Below are 25,953 nucleotides of genomic sequence, written 5' to 3' on the forward strand. Positions count from 1 at the left end.
AGTTCCTGATAAGGAATAGAGAGAAATTTTCGGAGTTACCTGGTACGACTTCAGCAGTTCAGCATGATATTGTTACTGAACCTGGGGTCCGTGTCAAGCTCAAACCGTACCGAATTCCCGAAGCTAGGAGAAAGGACATTAGTGATGAAGTAAAAAGGATGCTGGAGCTAGATGTCATTGAGGAATCCAATAGTGACTGGTCTAGCCCCATCGTTTTAGTCCCAAAACCTGATGGTACTTGGAGATTCTGTAACGACTTCAGAAAACTGAATGCAGTGACAAAGTTTGACACATACCCAATGCCCAGAGTGGACGAACTTATAGACAGACTTGGCAAAGCCCGCTATCTAACTACTTTAGACTTGACCAAAGGATATTGGCAAATACCCCTGACTGGTAGCGCCAAAGAAAAGACTGCGTTTGTTACCCCAGAGGGTTCGTTTCAGTATAAAAAAATGCCTTTTGGCTTGCAAAATGCCCCTGCGACATTTCAGAGGGCCATGGACAGGACCCTAAGATCTCACCGACAGTATGCAGCTGCCTATCTGGACGATATAGTGGTACATAGCACTGACTGGGAGTCTCACTTGCCCCGTGTACAGGCAGTTCTGGATTCCCTCTTCAAGGAAGGTTTTACAGCAAACCCAAAAAAATGTGCCATTGGTTTAGAGGAAGCCAGGTATTTGGGCTACACTATTGGTCGTGGAGTCATTAAACCTCAGTTAAACAAAGTAGAAGCCATCAAAGAATGGCCACGTCCTGCAAACAAGAAGCAGGTCAGAGCCTTTCTTGGAATTGCAGGGTACTATAGGAGGTTTATCCCGAATTTTGCCACTCTAGCTGCCCCACTGACCGACCTTACGAAAGGGAAAGACTCAGTAATGGTGAAATGGTCCCCAATAGCAGAGGAGTCTTTCCAAGTCTTAAAGAAGGCTCTTTGTGCACAGCCAGTGTTGTACTCCCCTGATTTCTCCAAGGATTTCTTGGTTCAGACGGATGCATCTGATGTAGGTATTGGGGCCGTATTGTCACAGGTACACAATGGGGAAGAGCACCCTGTCGTATACCTGAGCAGAAAGCTTAATGAACATGAGAGAAAGTATGCAGTCATTGAAAAGGAATGTTTAGCCATAAAGTGGGGCTTGGACGCACGAAGGTACTATCTGTTAGGGCGCCAGTTTGATTTGATAACTGACCATGCTCCTCTGAAATGGATGGCCCAAAAGAAGGAGACTAATAGACGGGTGAACCGGTGGTTTTTGGCTCTACAAGATTACTCCTTCACTGTAAAACACAGGCCAGGCGTTGAGATGGGGAATGTAGATGCCCTGTCCCGTGTTCACTCCTGTTTGGCCACAGGTGTTCCAACCCTGGGGTTGAAACAAGGGGGGGGGGATATGTAGCAGAGTGTCCCAGAGAGAGCCAGGAAAAGTCCTGTTCGGGGTTTATACATCACCCAGGCATCTCTCCTATACCTTTAGGGATCTCTGAGCCATGATCCAGTTCGGATCTTGGCCCTCTTCACCAGGCCAATTTAATCTCACCTGAGACAAACAGCAGCGCTCTCTCTCAGCCTGGGAACAAAGACAACGTTTTGTCTATGAGAGCGGAAGGTCAGTAAAACTACCTGTGTGTGTCTTTGGAAGCTGACAAGCTGTAGGCTTGCTCAGTCTGGGTTAGTTAGGGACTACATTGTGTGTAGTAAGCGCCGGGACACGGCTAGGATTTTGTTTATTCTTAGTATTCCTGTTTGTTTTCCTTAAAGCACTGTACAGCACCTGTTTATAAACTTCTATATAGCACCAATAAACACTGCACTGTTTGTCACTACATCAGAGGATTTGGTATCTGTGCCTTAAAGACTGCTCATCCCAGGGAGTTTTGCACCCGCTACCTGTTCCCCAGCTTACAGTATGTAAACAGCAACTGCACCACACAAGTAAGAGAAATAATTCTGGGGCAATCATTATTAATTAACTTGAAACTGACAACCTGGAAAGGCTTTTAAAAATTTTCCTATGAAAAGTTGTAGGTGCTGTAGTTTGTTGCTATTTCATGGGTGCACTTAATTTTTAGTCTTGACATTTTTGGTATCTGTTTACTCAACGCAACATCATCTCTTTATTTTACCAAAAAAAAAAAAAAAAGAGTATTATATTGTGTTTAAAGTATTACAATATTACATATACACATATGTATGGGAGGCTAGAGTACACATAATGCTGGGTGAGAAGTATTAATAGAAGGTATATATAAGGTATATATATAAGGCGCATTAGAAGACAATTAACAACTTTGTGGATGGTATCTGAATGGATATAGTATGTGGGGCGGTGTCTCCTAGTCTAGGGTATGGTGTTGATTTCCAGCTCTTCGTTCATACTCCCTGGTGAGAGTACATCTAAGGCATAGATCCAGTATCTTTCTCTTTGGCAGAAACGCTGGAACCTCTCTGCCTTAGAGAAACTGGCGGGGATAGATTCAATGACCCATACTTTTAGACCTGTGGCAGATTTTTAGTGATATTCTCTGAAGTGTCGGGGGACACTATGTTGGTCTTTACCAGCTTCAATGAGCCTGTGGTGCTCCCCGAAACGTCTACGTAGGGCGTGTATTGTTCTGCCCATGTAGTATAGGCCACATGATCAGCATAAGCAGTAGACCATGTATTCAGTGGAGCACGTATAAAACTCTTGTATTTTGTATGTTTTCCCTTTACCTGTGAATTCCTTTTGTCCGTGGTGGACAAAACTGCATGTGAGGCACAAAGATTTCTGACTCTGGTACATGCCAACAATGGAAAATAATTTTAAAGATGGGGATATGTGCTTCATGACCTTCAATTTGCTAGATGCTATTTTCCCTTTTATGTTCGGGGCTTTTCTGTAGGCAAATTTGGGTTTTGTAGGTATACTCTCTTTCAGATGAGGGTCTTGTAGTAGTATGGGCTAATATTTATTTACTATGTGTTCCATGTTTTTATGTTTGTTGTGGAAGTGGAACTGGGTGGTGAAGCGGATGACTTTAGATGCCTTCTCATTTCTATTGACTGAGGTGTCTGGGTCTAGATATGTAGTGTATGCTTTTTCGATGCGCGGAAGTGGGTATCCTTTTTCTAGAAATTTTTGTTTGAGAGTTTTGCTCTGGATCTGGTAGTCAGATTGTTTAGTACAACTGTGTCTGAGACTACATAATTGGATCTTGGGAATATTACTGAGCCAGCAAGGATGGTGGCAGCTGTTTAATGTAACGTAATGTAATGTGTGGTTTGTTGTAATTGTTGGCATAGATAAAGCTGTTTTCATGGTATAGATCTAGGTCCAGGAATGCTAAGTGTGTGTTGTCTTGTACGAAGGTAAAGGTTAGGCTCAAATTGTTGTTATTGCAGGGAGACGAACTTCTCTATGTTGTAAGTGTCTCTATCCCAGATGATGATGACATCATCGATGTAGCGACAGTAAAAGATGATGTTGGACAGAAAGGGTTTGTTAGCCCATATGTATTGTGACTCCCAGTGACCCATAGTCAGGTTCATATAGGAGGGGGAAAAATTAGTTCCCATGGCTGTGCCGTGGGTTTAAGTAGTAATCTTGGAACTGGAAGTAGTTATGTGTCAAACAGAATAGCGTGGCGTCTAGAATGAACTGGATTTGGTTGGGATGGATGGATGTATCTTCCAAAAATGTTGTAAGGCCTGCATACCGACATCATGCAAGATACAGGCGTACAATGATTGATTGTCTAGGGAAAGCAAAGAGTAGGTCGGTTCCCATGTATGTAGGATTGTAAGTTTAGTACAAACAGTTGCAGGAAATAGTCCACGTACAGAGAGAACCCACTGGTAATGCTATTCATAGAAGCCTGCCTGGGGGATTGATAATGCATTTATGTACATTTGGCAAATGATAAAAGTAAGGTGTGTGATGGTATTTTTTAACTAGGAAAGACGCTTCGCTTTTGGTAATGATGTGGTCTGTGAGTTTCTTCCTTAGTGAAATCAGGTAATGGGTTTGGGATATGTGTGTGTGTCTCCCAACATTCTTTTGGCCTCCTTGATATAGTCGCTTCCATCATGGAGTACAATGCCGCCACCTTTGTCAGCGGGTTTTATACTGATAGAATCATTGGTTTTAAGGGCATTAAGAGCTTGTCTTCTAAAAATTGCTGAATATTATTATTATGAAAAGTCTGTTTTGAGAGACATTGGCAGACAAATTGTTTTTTTTTGCAAGAAATTAACATATTTAGGAGAAACTTTGTTAACATTAATTATTTTCATATTTACCAGTGCGTCCTCAATTTCTGCAGTGCCCAACCGATGACCACTGATATTTATTACATCATCCATTCGCCCTGTTATCTGATAATACCCTTCATTTGTCCTGTGGGCTCCATCCCCAGTAAAATAGTAGCCTGGAAGAGTTATACAGCAAAAAAAACACAAAAAAGTTAACCAGATTATAATTACACAATTATTTCTTTTAACATTGATTGGTACTTACTCTTTGCAGAAACATGGAGGACAACCCCACCACACCATCTATTCTCTTAGGTGACTAGGTCACAATTTACAGTATACATTACAGTATACCGCATTATTTTAATATTAGCAACACTGCAGAGTAAACCCAATATAGCTATGTTAATATCCATGGCAATATATTTTCCAGGTTATTAATCTTCTGCTTCCCTGTCTATTTCTGATGTGCACCATTAAATAGGTCTTTGGCAGAATATGATCCTACGTTATCCTAGTAAACTTTGTTCTCAATTCAGTTATTATTGTCTATGACACAATCCTGATTCCTATCCATAGGGAATGTAATTGAGTTATACTTGTGAGCACTGGGATGGGGGGGGGGGGGGGGGGTTTCATGAATAGTTGCAAATTTAGGTGCAAAAAGCTGCCTGAAAATACAGTATGGGTTAGATTTACTAAAACTGGACCACACAGAACTTGGTGGAGCCGTGCATAGTAACCAATCAGCTTCTAACTTCAGTCTGTTCAATTAAAGTAGAAGTTCATCCTAACACTAAAATCCCTGCACTCAATAGACCTCCATGATCTAACACTAACCTATCTAGCCCAGTAAAGAAAAAAATCAGTATACGTACCTTTCTTTGAAGCCGATCTGACCCAATCCCACGCCAAGCTGTCAGCCCCGGCTTCACTGTGGAGGCGGGTGCAGTGGACACATCCAACAACGGAAGCCCCATAGTAAGTCTGTGGGTGACGTCACTTCCTATTCATTTCATAGCTGTTGTTGGCTGCGTCCTCTGCAGAGCTTCCGTCGCTGGAGACAGGATTGGATCGGCTTCAAAAAAGGTATGTACAGTGAGGGTAAAAAGTATTTGATCCCCTGCTGATATTGTACATTTGCCTACTGACAAAGAAATGATCAGTAGTGATGTCGCGAACATAAAATTCGCTGTTCGCGAACGGCGAACGTGAACATCGGCGAATGTTCGCGAACCGGCGAACATTGCGAACCGCCATAGACTTTAATAGGCAGGCGAATTTTAAAACCCACAGGGACTCTTTCTGGCCACAATAGTAATGGAAAAGTTGTTTCAAGGGGACAAACACCTGGACTGTGGCATGCCGGAGAGGGATCACACAAAAAAAAGTTCTTAAAAATTGTAATTTTTTGATAGAGAGCCAATTATTGGAAAAATTAAAAAAAAATAAAAATAAAAAATTTCTTTGGATTTAGCATCTGGGGGGTCTAAAAAGTGTACCTGTGAAGTTTCAGCTCTGTAGCATGTCCGGAACCAGAAAAAAATACAAATTAGGGTTAGGGCTAGGGTTAGGGTTAGGGCTAGGGTTAGGGTTAGGGCTAGGGTTAGGGTTATTTTTATGGCTAGGCTTAGAGGGTTAGGGTTAAGGTTAGAGGGTTAGGGTTATGGTTAGAGGGTTAGGGTTAGGTTTAGTGTTAGGGGCTAGGGTTAGGGTTACGGTGAGATACTTAGGGTTAGAGTTAGTAGCCCTACCCCTACCCCTCTAACTCTAACCCTAAGCACTAAAAATAACCCTAACCTTAGCCCTGACCCTAACCCTAGCCCTAACCCTAACCCTAGCCCTAACCCTGATTCTATTTTTTTTCTGGTTCTGGACATGCTACAGAGCTGAAACTTCACAGGTACACTTTTTAGACCCCCCAGACAATAAATCCAAAGAAAATTTTTTTTTGTTAAGTTTTTTTTTTTTTTCCAATAATTGGCTCTCTATCAAAAATGACAATTTTTAAGAACTTTGTGTGATTTAGTGTCTAGGGGGTCTAAAAAGTGTACCTGTGAAGTTTCAGCTCTGTAGCATGTCCAGAACCAGAAAAAAAAGATAATTTTTCAGTAGAACAGGGATTGTGGGAACCCCTTTTACACCTATATGATCTTTTTTTTCTGGTTCTGGACATGCTACATATATATATATATATATTAAAAAAATACTCAAATACCAGCCCTCAAAGGGGCTTTTGGGGACAATATATATATATATATATATATCACAGAACAAAAAAAATTACACAAATACCAGCCCTCAAAAGGGCTTTTGGGGACAATATATATATATATATATATATCACAGAACAAAAAAAATTACACAAATACCAGCCCTCAAAAGGGCTTTTGGGGACAATAGATATATATATATATATATATATATATATATATATATATATATATATATATATATATATATCCAAAAAAAACCTCAAATACCAGCCCTAGGAAGGGCTTTTTGGGGTGCTGTCCTTACAGCAGGAGTGTACCAAGAACACTGGCTAACAAGACCGGGAACACTGACTAACTGTCCCCAGCTATAACAGCAGCAGCAGCAGCAGCACGTTCCCTGCTCTCAGTAACACAGAAATGATCTAAAATGGATGCTGCCCTTGCTTATTTATAGGAGGTGGGAGGGAGGTATGCTGATTGGCCTGGAATGTGTCTGCTGACTGTGATGTTCAGGGTCAAAGTTTGCCTCAATGATGATGTATAGGAGGCGTACCGAACATCGCATATGTTCGCCCGCAGCGGCGACGCGAACGTTCGAAGTTCGCCGGGAACCGTTCGGTACATCTCTAATGATCAGTCTATAATTTTAATAGTAGGTTTATTTTAACAACGAGAGACTGAATAACTACAAAAATATCCAGAAAAATACATTTAAAAAAAGTTATAAATTGTTTTGCATTTTAATGAGTGAAATAAGTATTTGATCCCTTATCAATCAGCAAGATTTCTGGCTCCCAGGTGTCTTCTAAACAGGTAACGAGCTGAGATTAGGAGCACTCTCTTAAAGGGAGTGCTCTTACTCTCAGCTTGTTAACTGTATAAAAGACACCTGTCGACAAAAGCAGTCAATCAATCAGATTCCAATCTCCCCACCATGGCCAAGACCAAAGAACTGTCCACAAATGTAAGGTACAAGATTGTAGACCTACACAAGGCTGGAATGGGCTACAAAACCATAAACAAGCAGCTTGGTCAGAGGGTGACAACAGTTGGTGTGATTATTCGCAAATAGAAGAAACACAAAATAACTTTCAATCTCCCTCGGTTCTGGGGCTCCATGCAAGATCTCACCTTGTGGAGTTTCAATGATCATGAGAATGGAGAGGAATCAGCTCAGAACTACACGGGAGAATCTTGTGAATGATCTCAAGGCAGCTGGGACCATAATCACCAAGAAAATAATTGGTAACACACTAGGCCGTGAAGGACTGAAATTCTGTAGCGCTCGCAAGGTCCCCCTGCTCAAGAAAGAACTTGTACAGGCCTGTCTGAAGTTTTCTAAAGAACATCGGAATGATTCAGTGGAGAACTGGGTGAAAGTGTTGTGGTCTGACCAAAAACTGAACTCTTTGGCATCAACTCAGCTAGCCATGTTTGGAGGAGGAGGAATGCTGCCTATGACCCCAAGAACACCATCCCCACTGTCAATCATGGAATCGGAAACATTATGCATTAGGGGGTGTTTTTCTGCTAAGGGGACAGGACAACTTTACCACATCAAAGGGACGATGAAGAGGGCCATGTACAGTCAAATCCTGGGTGAGATCCTCCTTCCCTCAGCCGGGGCATTGAAAATGGGTCATGGATGGGTATTCCAGCATGGCAATGACCCAAAAAACAGTGGCCTAGCCAGTCTGCAAACCTTAATCCCATAGAAAATTTGGAGGGAGCCGAAGGTTCGAGTTACCAAATGTCAGCCTCGAAACCTTAAAGACTTGGAGAGGATCTGCAAAGAGGAATGGGACAAAATCCCTCCTGAGATGTGTGCAAACCTGGTGGCCAACTACAAGAAACATCTGACTTCTGTGATTGCCAACAAGAGTTTTGCCACCAAGTACTAAGTCATGTTTTGCGAAGGGGTCAAATACTTATTTCACTCATTAAAATGCAAATCAATTTATAACTTTTTTGAAATGCGTTTTTCTGGATTTTTGGGTTTGGTATTCTTTCTCTCACTGTTAAAATAAACATAGCATTAAAATTATAATCATTTCTTTGTCAGTGGGCAAACCTACAAAATCAGCAGGGGATCAAATACTTTTTTCCCTCACTGTATACTGATTTCTTCTTTACAGGGCTAGATAGGTTAGTGTTAGATCATGGAGGTCTATAGATGCAGGGATTTTAGTTTTGAGGGTGGACTAATACCTTAATGCTTAACGAGAAAACCTAGAAGTTGATTGGTTACTATGCACAGTTGCACCAGGTTCTGTTTGCTCCAGTTTTAGAAAATCCTCCCCTATATATCTAAATATATATAATTCTCTTTTAGTGAATGTCTGTCTGTCTCCCTTTTATCAATAGTCTCTTTAATCAGTCTCTATTCATGGTTATCATTGTTGATTACACTAATCTCCAGAAGGCCAGTGAAATGGAAATAAAATACAAACTCAGTATATTGATTATTAACCAGGGTGGTAACATGGTTTCATTACAGTATCAGGGTTTCTGAATCATTCATGCTTCTGGTTACAGTAAAAAAAAAAAAAAAAATAACACCAGTCCTGACCAAGGGTTATGTTATGAAACTGAACAATGAGGTATAAATAAGAGCTAAAAACAATTAGTAGTTGTTCAGAATAATTTTTTCATATATTCACACAAAACTGTATTTTCCTTAATTTTTATCCTGTTTAGGATATCTAAAACTATCCAGAGTATACAAAGAGGAAGCATGAGTTACTCTTCCTATCCTCCTAGCCTTCAGGTGGGAAGTGAGGGGAAGCGAGGCCAATGATCAGCTTCACTTATCTTAAAAAATACAACAAAGTCACTTTTAGAAATGTTATCGAAATCTAGAGATATCTACGAACAGATATTTATAAATAATTGAAAGCTTTTTATTCTTTGCATTTTACTAACTTTGCATCTGCGAGGTCCTGGTTGTATCACCAGTTCCTCACTCAACCAGGAAGTGAAAAAAACATGAATTGTAAGTAAAAGCAAAAATTGTTGGTTTAACTAATGAATAGGAAAGCATTTCTTACAGCATGTGGTGGTCATAGGATGGCTAGTGGATCAGTCCTCCTGATTTATTTACTCTGCCCTGAGTTTAGGAGCCCTGAATCAGATGTTGGAAGTTTACCAAAAATAAATAAATTCAAAGAATTATGGACAATAATATTGTGTTTTGTAGATTGGGGAATCAGGCCATTGATCTTCTATGTGTATCTCTGTGAAATAATGAGTTTCTACAGCCTTCCTAACTAAATGTGCTGATATATCCAGTGGTAGGTAAAGAATCGTATCAAAATGAGTTTAAGACAAAAGGTTTTTTTATTTCATTTAATTTTTTTTTTTTGCATTTCCAGTCCTAGTGCACAGAGATGATCACAGTCTAGACTCCCTACTACATTGATACAGTCATGGACGGACCATAGTGCTGATTTTTAGATAGAAGCCAACCAGCCGGCTAGGAAGCCTTTAGATTGTGGGACCAAACTGGAGGTCCCAGAGGAGATCTATGCACACTTAAAGAGAACATACAAACTCTGTGCATACTGTATCAGTTCTAGATCTACAGGCAGACATAAGAGAACATACAAACCTGATACAGGCAGTGTGCTTGTGGGATTTAAAGTTGGGGCCTCAGTACTGTTCGCTAACAGTGCTAATCATATACTGCACCAATAATTGTACATGTTTATCAGTTTAACCCATAGTTTTTAGGCGTTTAGATAAGTTGACCACTACTACAGCTGACATGTGTACCTGGATATGCTTTAAAGTAAGCATCCACAAATCTTTGATGATCTCCATAGATTGTTCTTGCCATGCCGGGCCATGGTTGTGCGATACACAGAGCACCAGAAACATCACCACCTTCAATGACCTTACCCTGGTGAATAAAAGAAAGAACAGTTTCCCTTTACTATCCTACTACACAGTCTATCTTTAATTACCCTCATTTTGCAGTGATCGCTGGCTTACCGACATTATCTTCCTGAGTTTAAACTTTCTTGTGGTAAAAGAATGTTATGTAATGCTAATTTAGTCATGTTAAAAAAAGACACATGTCCATCAAGTTCAACGAATAAATAATTGAATACCCTGGTATGGGGTTGGGCATGAAAAAAATAACCCCCCCTCCTAAAAATAAATAAATAAATATATATATATATATATATATATATATATATATACATATATATATATATATATATATACATATATATATATATATATATATATATATATATATATATATATAAAATGAAGCCTCTTCACGTGTTGATGTAGTTTTTAACAAGTAGTGTCCCTAGCCCTCCTACTCCTTCTTGTAGTCTACATGTCAAGGAGAGACCCAGAGGCAAGTAATATAATCTTTGGGAAAGCATGAGAGTGATCACATTCAACAGTTTACTGATTTATTAAAATAAATAAAAAAAGATTAAAGTGATTGTAAAGTTATTATTACTATTATTATTTTTTTTAATAACAAACATGTCATACTTATCTGCTATGTGCCATGGTTTTGCACAGAGCAGCCCTGATCTTCCCCTTCTGGGGTGTCCCACCAACACTCTTGGCTTCTTCTCTTCCCTGTGTGCCACCATAGACAGCTGCTTCCTATGGTGGCACATGTGTGGGCTCAATCCCGAAATGAGCTGTGTTTTTTCCCCCGCCCCACACATGCTGATAACTGAATCTGATTGGCACAGCAGGAGCCAATGGCTCTCACTGAGTCCAGTCCAGTGGGAGAGGAAGACAATAGAACGTTTTTTTACCTTAATGCCGAGGAAGCATTAAGGTAAAAAAACCTGCACCCTTTACAACCACTTTAAGCCAATTCTCAACATCTGAGGAATGTTATCACCCCTTGTACTACACAGTATGCTCCAACAGTGGCGTCACTATGGAGGTGTGGACTGCACCCGGGTGACACCTGCCAGAGGGTGACACCGGACTCCCCATAGAGAAGGGCGCTGCGGCTCCCCTGCTATCTCTGCTATCCCCTCAGCTACGCGCGATGTGAGGAGTGCCTGAATCCTCACACCCCCCCCCCCCCCACAATCGCATCTCTTTTCGCTGCAGGAACCGAACTACGGCCGCCTCTTCCTTGGCTCTGACATTCACATACACAAGCTGAAAGGAAGAGCCAGGGAGGAGGAGGGACACCTGCCCATAGCTGAGGTCTGTAATAACAGGACTCTTATAGAGTAGGAGGACATGGTGATTGGGAAGCGGGGGGGGGGGACAAGGGCAGGTAACAAGTGTGCTGCCAGGAGTGATTTTAGGGAGAAGGGGGTTAAAGGATATGTGCTAGAAGGAGGGGGCAGATTTGAAGTTTGACCCCCCACACCCCCACCCGGCACAAATTCTCTCCCTTTCCAAAGCACCCCCTAGTACATATCCTTTAACCCCCACCCCCCTCAAATCAAAGATCCCATCCCGGCTCCATCCATTCCCCCGATTGCATCCACCACCCCGATTCCATCCCAGCGCTATCCATTCCCCAGATCTCATCCAGGCTCCATCCACCACCCCGATCCCATCCTGGTTCCATCCACTCCCCCGACCCCATCCCGGCTCCTTCCATTCCCCTGATATAATCCTGGCTCAGCATTCTCCCGATCCCATCCCGGTTCCATCCACCACCCTGATCCCATCCCAATTCCAACCATTCCCCCGATTCCATCCACCACCCTGATCCCATCCAGGCTCCATCCATCCCCTGATCCCATCCCGGCTTCATTCATCCCCAAATCCCATTCCGGCTCCATGCCGGGGGGGGGGAGTGACATCATGTTTTACCATACCTGGTGACACCTCTAGTGACCCCATTGTGCTCCAAGTCCTGCTGCTGTCACTTTATGGATAATACTATCATCTACAGTCCATTCCCATTAAGCTTCTTCTTCATAGTAACTATTTTCTTATTTCAAAACTGTATCATTATAACATCTTTTACACTACTACAATAAAGAGGACATCACTGTCTGGTTATATATTTTCTAAAGCGTGCATTTTGTTGTCACTCACCTGTTCATCTAGAAGCACAGGTCTTATGCCAAAGAAAGGCCTCATAGCCATACCAGGGATAACCTCACCTTCTTGCTCAGAAGGACGAGGGGAGATGCAGATTCCACCAGTCTCTGTAAAGCAGAGTACACCTCTTAATCAACAATTTGGAAACACATTTTAGACATATTTTCAACTTAATAGGTAAACATGTTTGAATATTTTGGATGTATATCAAGTTTTTTACATCAAGCACAGCTGGAACAAGCGTTCCCGCTGAAGGCGGCTTTCAAAGACCGTTTCTCGTGTGACTTTGCATATCGCATAGGGCTAGGCCATTGGCTTGAATGAGCTGCTCTATGTACGTTTGTTGCCTGAAAAGAAGCTCCTGCTCCTTTTAGGGTGACAGACTTCACACGGTGTAGTTTGCCACGATTGCCGAGTGTTCCTGTTGTGGCAGAACCGCATCGCGTTTCGGGTGCCATTAAAGAATAATTGCACCCAAACGCACACCATGCAGAATTGTGGCGATTCCAAATTGCAAAGTGTGAATAGAGCCTCAGAGCCTACTGTCAAGAGTTCTGCGTGGTAAATGTCAAGGTCGTAGTACATACATGCCTAAGTGAAACTATGGACCAGGTGTGTGGAGGGCAACAGGAGGTGGCATGTGCACTTATGAAAGGTATAAAACAAGTACATATATCTGTTCCAGGGAGATTTCTAGTGACCCTGCTGTAAATACAATGCATAAGTCATCAGGATATACTTACTGCACAGGAATATGGAATCAATTTATATGGTGCAACTATCATTAGAGTGTTATAATTAGGATTTCCATCACCTAAGAATTTTCATCACACAGCTCCAGGGGTCAAGCACGATTACAAAATATGAAGCTTCCCTATGACTATTTAAAAAAAAAAAAAGTTTCCCCTGCAAAAATGAATTTTACTAACACCACCCACTTTGAACTCTGAATGGAACTCAATAACAAAAGAATACCGTTTAATCACCTTTAACATGAATCTGACACAATAAATATTAGATATAATTGCCTCAGTCCATAATCAAAACTTCAAAAGCCCTTTTGGCTGTACTTCTCCTGTGGATCACAGGAGTGCAGATCGTTCTGGACTCCTGTGACCCATTTTCAGCAGACAGCGGGCTAACGTCACAGCGCCGGTCCAGGCCTGGAAAAGATCACGACCACATGTTCGGTATCCACTCACATGTCTAGACCGTCACCCAGCTCAGCCTCCTAGCAAGCCACTGAGAGCAGCCTGAGCCAGCCGCTCCCGCCCCCTCCACAGCTCGGTACTCCAGCGATCATGGGGGGGGGGGGGTGCAGAGAGTTGACAGTGACTGACAGTTATCAACTGTCTGCTCAGGAAGCACTGAGAACTGAGCGATCAGTGGTTTTTGATTGTTCAGTTCTCTGTCTTAGAGCAAGCAGGGGACCAATGCTGCATGCACCCGGGTAAGTATGTTTAAAAAAAAATTCCCATACTTCTCTTTTAATGAACTCTAGTAACAAACAGAACAACGATAGAGAATAGCTGTCCTAAAATCCGGATTATTGGGTACTGTCTGTGATATTTCAAATTGTCAGGATGTTAGTGCAAATAAAAAGTATATAAAAGTATCATGAGCAGTACTGAGTTGTTTTTGTTGCAAGTGTGTGGGCGGGGCCAGGAGGTTGGTACCAAAATTGGAGGAACAGCACACAAGGGTTAAATTATTCCTGTATTGTCGAATTGTAAGTGAACAGTTAACAAGGCAACAATAACCTGCAATTGCTGGCATTAGAACAATGGCTATAGTAACTGTGGCACAAACTTTCAGAAACAGTTCCAAATCCTCTTGAACAAGAACTCAGTAATACTGACGACACAAGTAACATTGGTGGCCCACGGTGTCTTTCAAGAGGTTGTAAACCTCCAAAAAAAAAAATCAAAAAGATAAAAACCTGAAAGACAAAGGCATAATGAGCTAGTATACATTGTATACTAGCTCATTATGAAATACTTACCTTAGAACTAAGACCCCGCAGCGGTCAAATGGGACCCCACTTTGACAAAGACGGAATGACGAAACGGTAGGACGTGGCTACACGGCAGATCGGAGAAGTGAACGGGTGAAGCGGTGGCGATTCCTCCATGTCTGGCACACTAGCGTGGAGTTGGTGAGGACGTGGGGAACACCCCAAACCCCATATTTTACATGCGCTGTTGATTTTGGTTTATGTGAGTGCAACTGCTATGTTTTAACAATTAAAAATTGAGTTTTAAAACTGTATTACACTAGTGGATTCCCCTTTGTTTTTCCCTATATGTACATGCAAGAGGAGATATCATTTAAGGGGGACCCCTACACTTAACAGTGTTTTGTCATTGCACTTGTAGCCCTGACCATGCAAATGGGGGGCATCTTGTTGGGGTGAGTTACCAGCTGATGGGAGAGGGATCACGCAGGTGGTGGATTTAAGTGGTGTCCAACATTGAGCACAGGGCTCCTTTCTTCACACCTGTCACTACTTTAGCCCATTTGATTAATGGACTTTATGTGATTTATTTTGTGCACAATTCCACCTTATATGTGTTTATTTTTTAGGATTATTTGTTGCAATATTGTATTTTTTGCAAATATTTATTTGAACATTTATTTCTTTGAAGTGTTTTGCGCAGCTTGTGGGAGTTTATTTTTCACTTTTTTTATATTGATTTTGTGGTTTAAGCTGCAGCATATGTATTTATACATCATTTAATATTGAATATTTATTTGATCTACACACTGGTATAACATTTATATTTTGTGTGATTTAGCGCGAGAGCTATCCTATTATCAAACGCAGTAAACTACTCATATTTTTGGTAAAATATAAAAGACCAGGTTGCACCAGGTAAATAGATACCAAACATGTCCAACCCTAAATTTGTGTGTGCCAGGGAAATGGCGACAAACTTCAGTACCCTATATTTTCTATAGGCAACGGCAGTTTAGTGCTACAGAGGAGGTCTTGTGCTAGAATTATTGCTCTCACTCCGGCACACACGGTGATTTGTAACATGTGTATCGCAATCGATATTTTCACGTATATTTTCACGCCTGCTTTATACATGTGTATATGTGTGGGTGGGGGGGGGGGGGCTTCAACATTTTTTTTTTCTAGGGAGAGTGGAATTTTATGTGCTGGGTGTAATTTTGTTTTTTGCTTACCTTTTTTTTTCTGGGGGATGGGCTTGTAATATCAACACAGAGACCTGTGTTCCTAAATGGCAGGAACACAGGGGCTCTGTGTTGATACCAGAGAGAACAATGGTCTGCTGTGTTTACAACAGCAGACCCCCATTCTCTCTTCACAGGGAGCGATCGCAGGTGCCCAGCTGTCGAATGGGCGTGCGCCTCCAGCGGCACATGCGCACCCACAGGAGCGCTCGTGCGAACCGCCGTACAGGTATGGGGATTCGAGGGAATCTGCTGCCGTATAACTGCGGCGGCTGGTCGGCAAGTGATTAAAGTGTTACTAAACCCAGGACCCTGCATTCAGTATATCTGGTCTCCCACAGTACACAGAACATGGAAATGCAATAGTTTTAGTAAATATAGACTGCTAAATACCTTTTCTCATCAGCAGTTAGAGCAGTCTTCTCTTAGTGTCTGGTTAAAGCTTGTAGGAGGAGTTTTCACTCTACTCTGACTGTCCTATCTTGCTGCAGGACCCCTGACCCTCTGTCTGGACAGTGCTGATTGGCCCTGTGCTGATCACATGCACTCTCCCAAGAAAAAAAAACTCTCCAGCAATACACACCAAACTGAGCATGTGCAGCTTGTCCCCCAAGCCTTTGTTCTATCAGAATATGGTTTGGGGACTGTGGAAGAAGGGGACAATCAGAGAAGGTCAAACAGCCTTTTTACACAATGCAGAGGATTTACCCCACAGTGAGTATAACAAGCGTGCTTCACTGCATATACAGAATGATTTTACTGTTGTGGGTTTAGTAACACTTTAAATGCATTTTTAACATGTAGAGCACGAATCACTTTATATTTTAAGATAGCATTTTTTATTTATTTTCTTTGTGGTATTGTTTTGCTTAATTGTTATCATATGATGATCCTTTTGATAGAATCTGATTTGTAATAATAGCAAGCACTAACCCAATTTTCGTTTTCATTTTTGGATTACCACCTTTTTAAGGAGAGTAATCAGGGTGCAAGCAGCTACAGAATTACGAATTACATTAGCACAAAGTTTTTATATATTTTTGATACAGCAAAGTCGGAACTTCTGATCATTGTTCTGGTTCAGTGATCTGGAAAGTACTGATGCCTGGGGATCAACATGACAGCCAGGCAACAACATGCTGCATACTTGCTCAAGGTAAGTGACTGAAAAAAGAAATGAAAGCCACTTAAAGAGGATCTTAAGTTCCCAAAAATAAGTTAATAGTGACCAGCTACAAATACTGCAGCTGCTGACTTTTAATAAAAGGTCACTTACCTGTCCAGAGATCCAGGGTTGTCCTCACCCAGGCCTGTTTTTTCGCCAGTCTTTGGGTCCCTCCCCAGCATCACCATAATGTCCAGTGTGGGAAGCTGGCTGAGACTCCTTGTGGCTTCATATCCAGCCTTCCACTGCGCATGCACGAGCTGTGCTTCGCTTTGTAAAAGGTCCTGCAGCCTTCTGAGATATGTAATATGTCCCAGAAGGCTTCTATCAAAGGGGAGGGGGGTAAAGGCAAATGGGAGCAAGCATTTAAAACTAGGTACCCGCTCCTCACTCAAAAAAAAAGTGGTGCCCAAAAGTTAAAAAGGTGGGGGAGGGGGAGGCAGAAAAGCAGAGAGCTGGCATTTTCAAAAGGCTCTGAAGAAGAGGCGCTGCCTCGAAACGCGTAAGCCTATACAGCTTCGGATGACGATCCAATCCCGATCTCGATGCTGAGGATTTTAAACTTTGTCTGATGTGCTTTTTTATCAAGAACTCGTTTGTGAGTATTTTTATTCCATTACTTTTAATAGACCTGCTTAAAGGATAATGCACTAGGCCGGTTCGCCCTTGTGTTTGTTTATCGTTTTTTGTGTTCCCAGACCACCCTGGTCTTGTGAGGGGCTGCAAGGCTGAAGCATTCTAAGGTTGCCGTGTCAATAGTTCTCTACATCTGCAAATCTGTTGCCGAGTTGGACAGAGGATTGCACCACTCGGAGCGCAGGGGATAGGTGCTTTGCACCAACAGTTTATTTGTTTGCAGCTGGCATTTTCAGTAGGATGCCAGCAATTGCAGAAAAACACTTTATTTTTTTTTCTTTTCACTTCTCTTATGATATGTTTGCTGTAAAAGTTCATTATATGTACACCTCTGCAATGAAACCGGCAGCTTTATCCAATACAATAATATTACTTTCAAATAAAAAGGGCATATCCACAAAGTAAACAAATGCACCGTTATAGTCTAAGCAGCCATTTTGAGCAATTAACTAAGCCTCAGCGAAGTCAACTCATTTATCCCAGATAGAGAATTATCCATTGCCTTATCAGTAAAGTGAATATATAAAGAGCTTTGGGGCACCAAATTACTTTTATTACACAGCATTAGGCTATGCTGCCCATTATCTGCATCCTGAGATTATGCTGCCCACAAATCTTAATCATTCTTATTCTGAGAAGATCAGAATTAGATACATTCGGAGACTTCCCCTACCAGGGTCAGCCTTAATTGGACCCTTTAATACATTAAACCACGATTTGTGGCCAAGTAGCCAATACGACAGCGCCAGAGGAAAAATATTGTCATGCAGGGAGTTTGTAGGTTGTGTATGTAAACAAATATTCATCTGAATCCACGTGGACCACTTAACAAATTAAAAAGATATTAAACAAATCTCTGCAAATTAATTTGACTAAGTACATGCAAATGAGACCCCTCTAATTACCGTAACTTAATCGCTTCAAATCTCCTTAAACAAAGCTCAACTGTAATTGGTACAGTAGGTCCCTTGGAAGGCAGAGATGGTTAATACGTATGATGCTTATCCCTCTGTAATGACAATTAACCCACTCACGACACTAAGTATTCACTGCAAAGGCTACAAAATACTTTTACTATATATTTATTTTTGTTTAGTTTTTTATTTTTTTTATGCATTTTACTGTATCTATAAAAATTCTAAATCTATGTCGCAGTTTATCTCCATGTCCCTTTAATAGAACAAAGGGGCATAGATGACAGGTTTGCGGTTAATTGTTGTTTTTTTTTTTTTTTTTTTTACAAAGAAGCTTTCACCAAATTAATTTCGTCCAGTGGATTAAAGAGGGACACTCTGGATTTTAAATCAAGGGTGGATAGGTCATACTTTTATGCTCCTGTTTTTCTAAACTATAAGTTATATTTATATATTTGGTTTGTAATATAGCTATGAAAAGAGATTGCTGCTGGAGAAATTGCAAATTTGGTTTTAGAAGAATTTTTTTTTTTTTTAATGAAGAAAAAGGTGAACGTTCAGGCTTTTGAGCATTCTATGGTGTACCACTGTTACAGATGACTTAACATCATATATATATTTTTTTTAATGTTTAATTTATGCATGCCTAGCATTTCGTTCTAGGAATTATTACCTCCATCAGTACCCCCCCTGACAATGCTTTAAACTGCTTTTCCCTCCAGAACAAAGACGTTTTTGTTCAGGCATCATCCAGGGCCAGCATCGATTTCCAGGACTGAGCTGCTGCCTCATATATGGCACAGTCATGTAAATCCTGATGTCTGTGCAGCTTTTGGCTGTGTTCAAAAATGTCTGCCACAGATCAGCCCCTGTTGCCTTCTATCAACTTGTGACTTGCTGCAAGGCTACAGCCTACCAGTCTGATCACTAGGGGAGAGAAGATTGAGTAAATGTTGCCTAAAGCTGAGGACATTATCTAAGCCTAGGCAAAGCCACTTGTCTGGAGCTCAAGGACTGCTATTGATAAAATGCAGACCTTTTGGAAAAATAATACTGCTGCTGTATATTGTGACATGTCAGTTATTTATTCATGCAGACTTGTTAACACCTATAAAATACTGTCCTGAGCTAGGCTAATGCTTGAGATTTGAGCTAGGCTATTGCTCACTATGAACAACTGCTTGTAAAGCATTTTTTGGGTTGTTTTTAAAGTGATTTTAAAGGCGTTTTTTATTTTTCCAATAATTTTTACTAGTTGTTTTGTACAAGGTACAAAAGATGCCAGTTATACAGGTTGGTTGTTTGCAAGACAAATGCCAACATAGTGCATATTGCAAGTTACAATAAGTTGAAAATCAGAGCATGTTGGCTTGGCGACCGTTGGGCGGGGCGTCCGGCTCCCCTGGGGACATAAAAGTGCTCCCAGTTGGGTGTCCCGGGGGGAGTCGGATACGTGTCCACAACGGTATTGTATGTAATATTCTTTATTCCTTTGTCCCCCCCCCTTTTTTTTTTCTCTCTCTCTCTCTCTTTCCTCTTTTTTCTCTTGATACCTCCATATCGGGAATCGTAATGATTACACTTCTTAATTGCCTATTCATGTGAGTTGACTGTTTTAAATATGTAAATGCATGAACGACCTGAAAAATTACACTGTTTCTTTGTGTATAGTCTCATACTGTTCTACTGTTATACTTGTTTAAAAAACGAATAAAAAGATTTGAAAAAAAAAAAAAGAAAATCAGAACATGTTTAACAATTTATATATAACTAAATGGAGAGTGGTAATGTAATAAATGCAATTTCATCTTTGTATAAAGACAGGTGTTCCATATCACTCAAAATTAGGAAGTAACAATCAAATCCAGAAGGTGTTTAGAAGAATAATAGGATAAGAAAAAGATTTGAATAAGAGAAAAGTTAAGAGAAAAAAAAGGGGGAAAGTTGAAGATCAGAGGTACACCATTTCCCAACACAGCAGATCTCACTCCAATCTCCAAATAGATAATGTATCCATTGATCCCATATATTTTTTAAATAAATCTATTTTGTTCTGTAGAACTGCTGTTAATTTCTCATTCACCATAATCCATGCCACTTTTGCTTTGACCAAATCAAAGAGGAAAGAGGGTGACTTCCAGCTATTGCTATCCAGGGTACTAAGAAATTGAAAGAGATTAGCTTTTTAGTAAGTCTTGGTGTCTCCTCATGTGGTCTATGAAAAAGGGCTTGCCGAGGAGTTTTGTTTTTAAATTAAAATAAAAAAGAAGTTATACTTACCTGCTCTTTGCAATTGTATACCCTATAAGACATACAATATACTGTATGGTATGTGGGGTCTGAAACATAAGGAAGCAATGTATTGTTTGGTAGGGTAACCAAATAAAAGAACAAATTCGAAAAACAAGACTGCACTCGACGGAAATCCCACTAGTAAGTTTATTGTGTATTGCTGGTTGTAGGCACAGTCCCCGCCCTTCGGCCATGTCCCTCTGACATGTTTTGACCTTCCTAGTGCTTAATCATAGAGATAGGAGTGGTATAGCCTGGAGAACATTTAAACCTATCAGTTGATCATGCAATTAAAAACGCCTACATCAATATAATCCACACTAAATAATCCAAAATATATTCTTTGTGTGTGAGGGATTGAGAGATCTTTTACCAATGAAAACAACAGTAAATGTAACAATGTAGCAGCTGGTACACAAGGTGACTATAAGGTGACTATAAAAAAACCTTGTGATAAAAAATCAAATTAGTAAATGCGCAGCGCTTAATACTGTGACAAAATAAATATATGCATCAATGAATTCAATACAGCAGTCCAAGTGATAGTGAAATAAGGTTTTATGCAACTATAGGACATCACAAAGCTTCTAATCCACTCCTTGGTCATCTCTCGTCTTAATTACTGCAACTCCCTCCTCATTGGCTTACCTTTAAATAGGCTTTCCCTCCTTCAGTCCATCATGAACGCTGCTGCCAGGCTCATCCATCTTACAAACCACTCAGTGTCTGCTACCCCATCTTTGCCAATCCCCCCATTGGCTGCCACTCAACCAACAAATAAATTCAAGATATTAACCATAACTTACAAAGCCATCCCTAACTTGGCCCCAGCTACATCACTAAACTGGTCTCAAAATACCAACCAAATCGTTCTCTTTGTTCCTCCCAGGACCTCCTGCTGTCTAGCTCCCTTGTCACCTCTTCCCATGCTTGCCTCCAGGACTTCTCCTGAGCCTCTCCCATCCTCTGGAATGCTCTACCCCAATCTGTCCGTCTATCTACTATTTTGTCCACTTTCAGATGCTCCCTAAAAACCCATCTCTTCAGAGAAGCCTATCTGTCCCCCACCTAATAACTGTACATTTATTTTCTCCATCAGCACATCCCCCCATAGTTATTACCTCTTGTATCTCTTGACCCTCCCTCTTAGATTGTAAGTTCTAAAGAGCAGGGCCCTCTGATTCCTATTGTATTAAAGTGTATTGTAGTTGTACTGTCTACCCCCAAGATGTAAAGCACTGCCTAAACTGTCAATGCTATATAAATCCTGTATAATAAAAATAATATTATAAGAAAAGTCCATAAATGTGAGAGTCCATTCTCTGTATAATCTATAGGTGTACTATGAGCTCACCAAAGATCAGAGAGTATTAAGCAGAGAATGATATCCACCAGATAACACCAAAGAACATGATAAATGTCTGCAAGAGTGAACCTTCACCCAAGCTATGCACTCACCAGATATGAGACATATACAAGCCTCAATGAATGATCAATAGTCAGTCATCTTCAGTATATCACTTGAGCAGCATGAATATTTGCTTCCAAAAAGCAGTGAACTAGGTATAAAAAAGCTTACCAGCCAGGAGCCCAGATAAGTATTCAAATGCTGTGGTTGTTGCATCAGGGAGGACCTGGCCAATCACATCCAGGATATCCCAAAACAAGAGCTGTGTGGCCAGTCTACGGCGCCGCCATCAGGGATCGGGATCCACATTGACTGCTGTATTGAATTCATTGTTGCATCTATTTATTTTGTCACTATATTTAGCACTGCACATTTATTATTTTGATTATTACCAATGAAAAGCCAGTAATCTAGCACTGAATCAGATTAATGAATGATATAATATTCAATGGAACAAAAATTATTCGAAGATCCCCCCCAGCTCATAAATAACAATAAAATAAAAATTACAATGACTAAATTCAATTCGCTGTAAAGAACAGAATTGTGATGGTTACAGTTCTTGAACATTTGCACCTGTATAGCAACAATTTAACACAATGAAGTTTAACCAGCACTGTACAACAAATGCTAAGAACATTGGTTGCACCACATCACTTGAATTGGCTACTCACTGAAGCCTGCAGTAAACCTCTTGACAGGACAGAGCTGGTTATACAGTGAGCGAACCTGGGCCAGTTCCTAATGAACTGGACAAAGTTCAATCAGTTGGTGGCCATTGTGGCACCACTCTGCCTGACTTCCTTTGCTTGAAAAATTGTCAGAAGCATGTCGGCTGAACAGCTCCTGCATCCAATCAGATGCAGGCACTTGCAAAGTTCAGGAATTGTGACAGCTGGCGATGCTGGCTGTCAGAATACAATAACCGCATTGTGAGATTCATCCATCTGTGCTAATTTCTTTAATTCGGCCTGCAGAAATTTTCCACACCTAGATTAGTGGAACTGCAGCTTTATGTCTAAATATGGCCACACAATTTCCTGAACACGGATCTTCGTGGCAGGATCACCAGGTATTATTTTAATAAATGCTGCAGACTTAAACATGTTAAAAATGACTCTTGAAATGTCATTAACATGTTAAAGCCTATGTGAGATGTTATTATATACTTTAAGATTTATTCCAGGAGGGGCTAAGTGGGCTAGCCACTGCAATCTAGCCCTGCCGTTTATATTTTTTCTATAATTTTTTGTAACTAAATCTTGCAGAGTTCTGCTAATATTTGAACAACAATAAAACCTGTTTCCCTCAATTAGCATGCGGCATGATAAAGCATCTTTATGAATTAAATACCCTACAGTGGAAAATTCCTCTGATAGCTGAGACCTTTGCCAAAGTGAATGAACTCTACAGGCTAGCGGTAAAGTAAAAGTAGTAAAGTTATTAAACAAAGATTTGCGTTTGTTAAACATTACCAACTATACATTCTTACCACATAAAGCTCCTGGGACAAGTGTCAGTTGAAGAACAAAAGAAATCTGCATTACACAATCACTGTACATTTTGCTTTCATTCATTTATTGAACAAAGAAATATTATTTGTTAGATTTAGAAATGTGTTTTATTTTTCCAACTTGGATTATTTGGTTGTGACTAGCCTTTAAGTGATTGTAAAGTCTTGTTTTTTTTTTTTTTAAATAACAAACATGTTACAGTAAACCCCCCTCCATTGCGGGGGTTACGTTCCGGACCCAGCCGCGAAAAGTGAAATTCCGCGAAATAGAAAAACCCTATTAAAATGCATTGTAGGCATGATTTTTTTACTGTCACTGTACGTGTAGAAGCATTTTAAGGTCTTTAAACACACTTTTAAAACAATAGAAACTCATTTAAACACATAAAAGATACTTAGAGACAGAGCAAGAGCTATGAAAAACACAAAAATCTTTAATTTTTAATGATTTATATAGTAAAATAACATTACAAAAAAAACCGCGAATTACCGGGACCGCAAAAACTGAACCGCGATGTAGCGGGGGATTACTGTATTCTCGGGTCCCTCTTCTGTACTCCTGGCCCCTCCTTCCTGTTGAGTGCCCCCACAGCAAGCAGCTTGCTATGGGGGCACCTGAGATAAGTCACAGCTCCCTGTGTCCATTCAGACACAGAGCCCTGACCCGGCCCCGCCCCCTCTGTTTTCTGATTGGCTGATTGACTTTAATTGACAGTAGCGGGAGCCAATCGCACCACGCTGCTGTCTTAGCCAATGAGGAGGGGGGTCTCGGACAGCTAAGACACTCCTGCAACATCGCTGGATAAAGATGGGCTCAGATAAGTATTAGAAGGGCTGAAGGGGGGCTGCTGCGCACTGAAGGTTTTTTTGATCTTAATGTAAAGAGTGCATTAAGATAAAAAAACTTTCTGCCTTTACAACTTCTTTTATTTCTAGGGCCAGATGTAGGTAATTGGCAGTGTAAAGTTCCAGCAAGGTGTGTATTTTTGTGCACCGATGGATGTTCTGGGAAACATTCTATCAAAAACAGTAGCAGACTTTCTTCCATCTGTACTGCCGGTGACACCAACAGGAATGGGAAACTTGAGGGTGGAACTTTCAAACAGGTATCAGGAGGAAGAGAAGATCTTGGCTGCTCATTGCTTTTTGCACAGTTTGCATGTTACCCTGCAAAATCTGAACTAATCTCAGACACAGCTCAGAATCCCCTTTTTATGGAAACTGTGAACGAGTCAATTGTCTGGGCACATTTCTCCCATCTCTTAAAACTGTGCAACTAGTCAAAGCAAGGCAACTATGTGTAGCCAAGAAATGGGCTACGTAAGTATGGAGGAGCGGAGACACCACTGTGCCTAATGACTTCCCCCTTCACTTAATGCTGGTGCTGTAATACTCTAGTGCCCTTTCTTGATCACTAGAGGGGAGATTACCACCTAATAAGAAGCATAGAATTATGAGATTTTTAGAGATAAAATCACCTTCTAATGTTGTATTGTGGCTTGATTACACTGCAACTCCAAGGAAGCCTTGTGGCAGAAGGAGGTCCAGGAGGCTTTATAAGGAATTGCTGTGAATGGGTTTGCTCTTTTGGCAGTGTGGGACATCAGTGTGTACCAGCATCTTCGGGAGCGGAAGGTTACTCAGAGGCTGTCACTTCTTAGGGCCCTTTCACACGGGCGCTCCGTATGTCCGCAAATCATCCTATGTTTTTGCGGATGATTTGCAGACATAATGTAAGTCTATGGCATTGCGGATGTCAGCGGAATACCATCCGCTGACATCCGATTTTCTTCCTGTCAGTTCTGTTCTGTTTTTTTGAACTGAACAAAACCCTATTTTTGTTCCGTTCAAAAAACGGAAAGGAAGGAAAATCGGATGTCATCGGTGTCATCCGCTGACATCCGCAAACCCCCATAGACTTACATTATGTCCGCATATCATCCGCAAACGGATGGGATGATATGCGGGCGTACGGAGCGGATGACAGAAATGTCATCCGCTCCGTGAAAAAAAAAAAAAAAGGACCGCAGCGGAGCTCTCACACGGAGCGGCCGTGTGAAAGAGCCCTAAGTGGCAGTTTTCCTGTGACACATTGGTGCAGCAGTCATCAAACCAATGAAAGCCTTTAGCGAAGTGACCATCGCACCAGTGTATGTCTTCAGTTACACAATGACCATCAGCACCAGCACAGGAGTCTCAGCAGGACTACTGTCAGATCTGAGGTTTGGTGAAGGGGCTGTGTGCCCAATTATATCACATCATTCTGAGAGCAAGCCCAGTTATACTGTTAGTATTGTGAGAGCAGAACTCTACCAACTCAATAATA

General features: G+C 41.0%; 1 protein-coding gene across 1 annotated transcript in view; it reads right to left on the minus strand.

Annotated features, from left to right (window-relative positions):
- Positions 1-25,953, minus strand: part of ACSS1 (acyl-CoA synthetase short chain family member 1) — a 243,539-nt gene that overhangs the window by 56,267 nt on the left and 161,319 nt on the right. The window contains exons 9-11 of the mRNA XM_082252543.1: positions 12,496-12,608; positions 10,225-10,351; positions 4,286-4,413 (exon numbers count right to left, since the gene is read on the minus strand). Of these exons, the coding sequence (XP_082108669.1) occupies positions 4,286-4,413; positions 10,225-10,351; positions 12,496-12,608 (368 nt within the window). The remainder of the gene's footprint in view (positions 1-4,285; positions 4,414-10,224; positions 10,352-12,495; positions 12,609-25,953) is intronic.

Source organism: Pelophylax lessonae, assembly GCF_965119305.1.
Source record: "Pelophylax lessonae genome assembly, chromosome: 3".
In the NCBI taxonomy this organism is placed as follows: domain Eukaryota; kingdom Metazoa; phylum Chordata; class Amphibia; order Anura; family Ranidae; genus Pelophylax; species Pelophylax lessonae.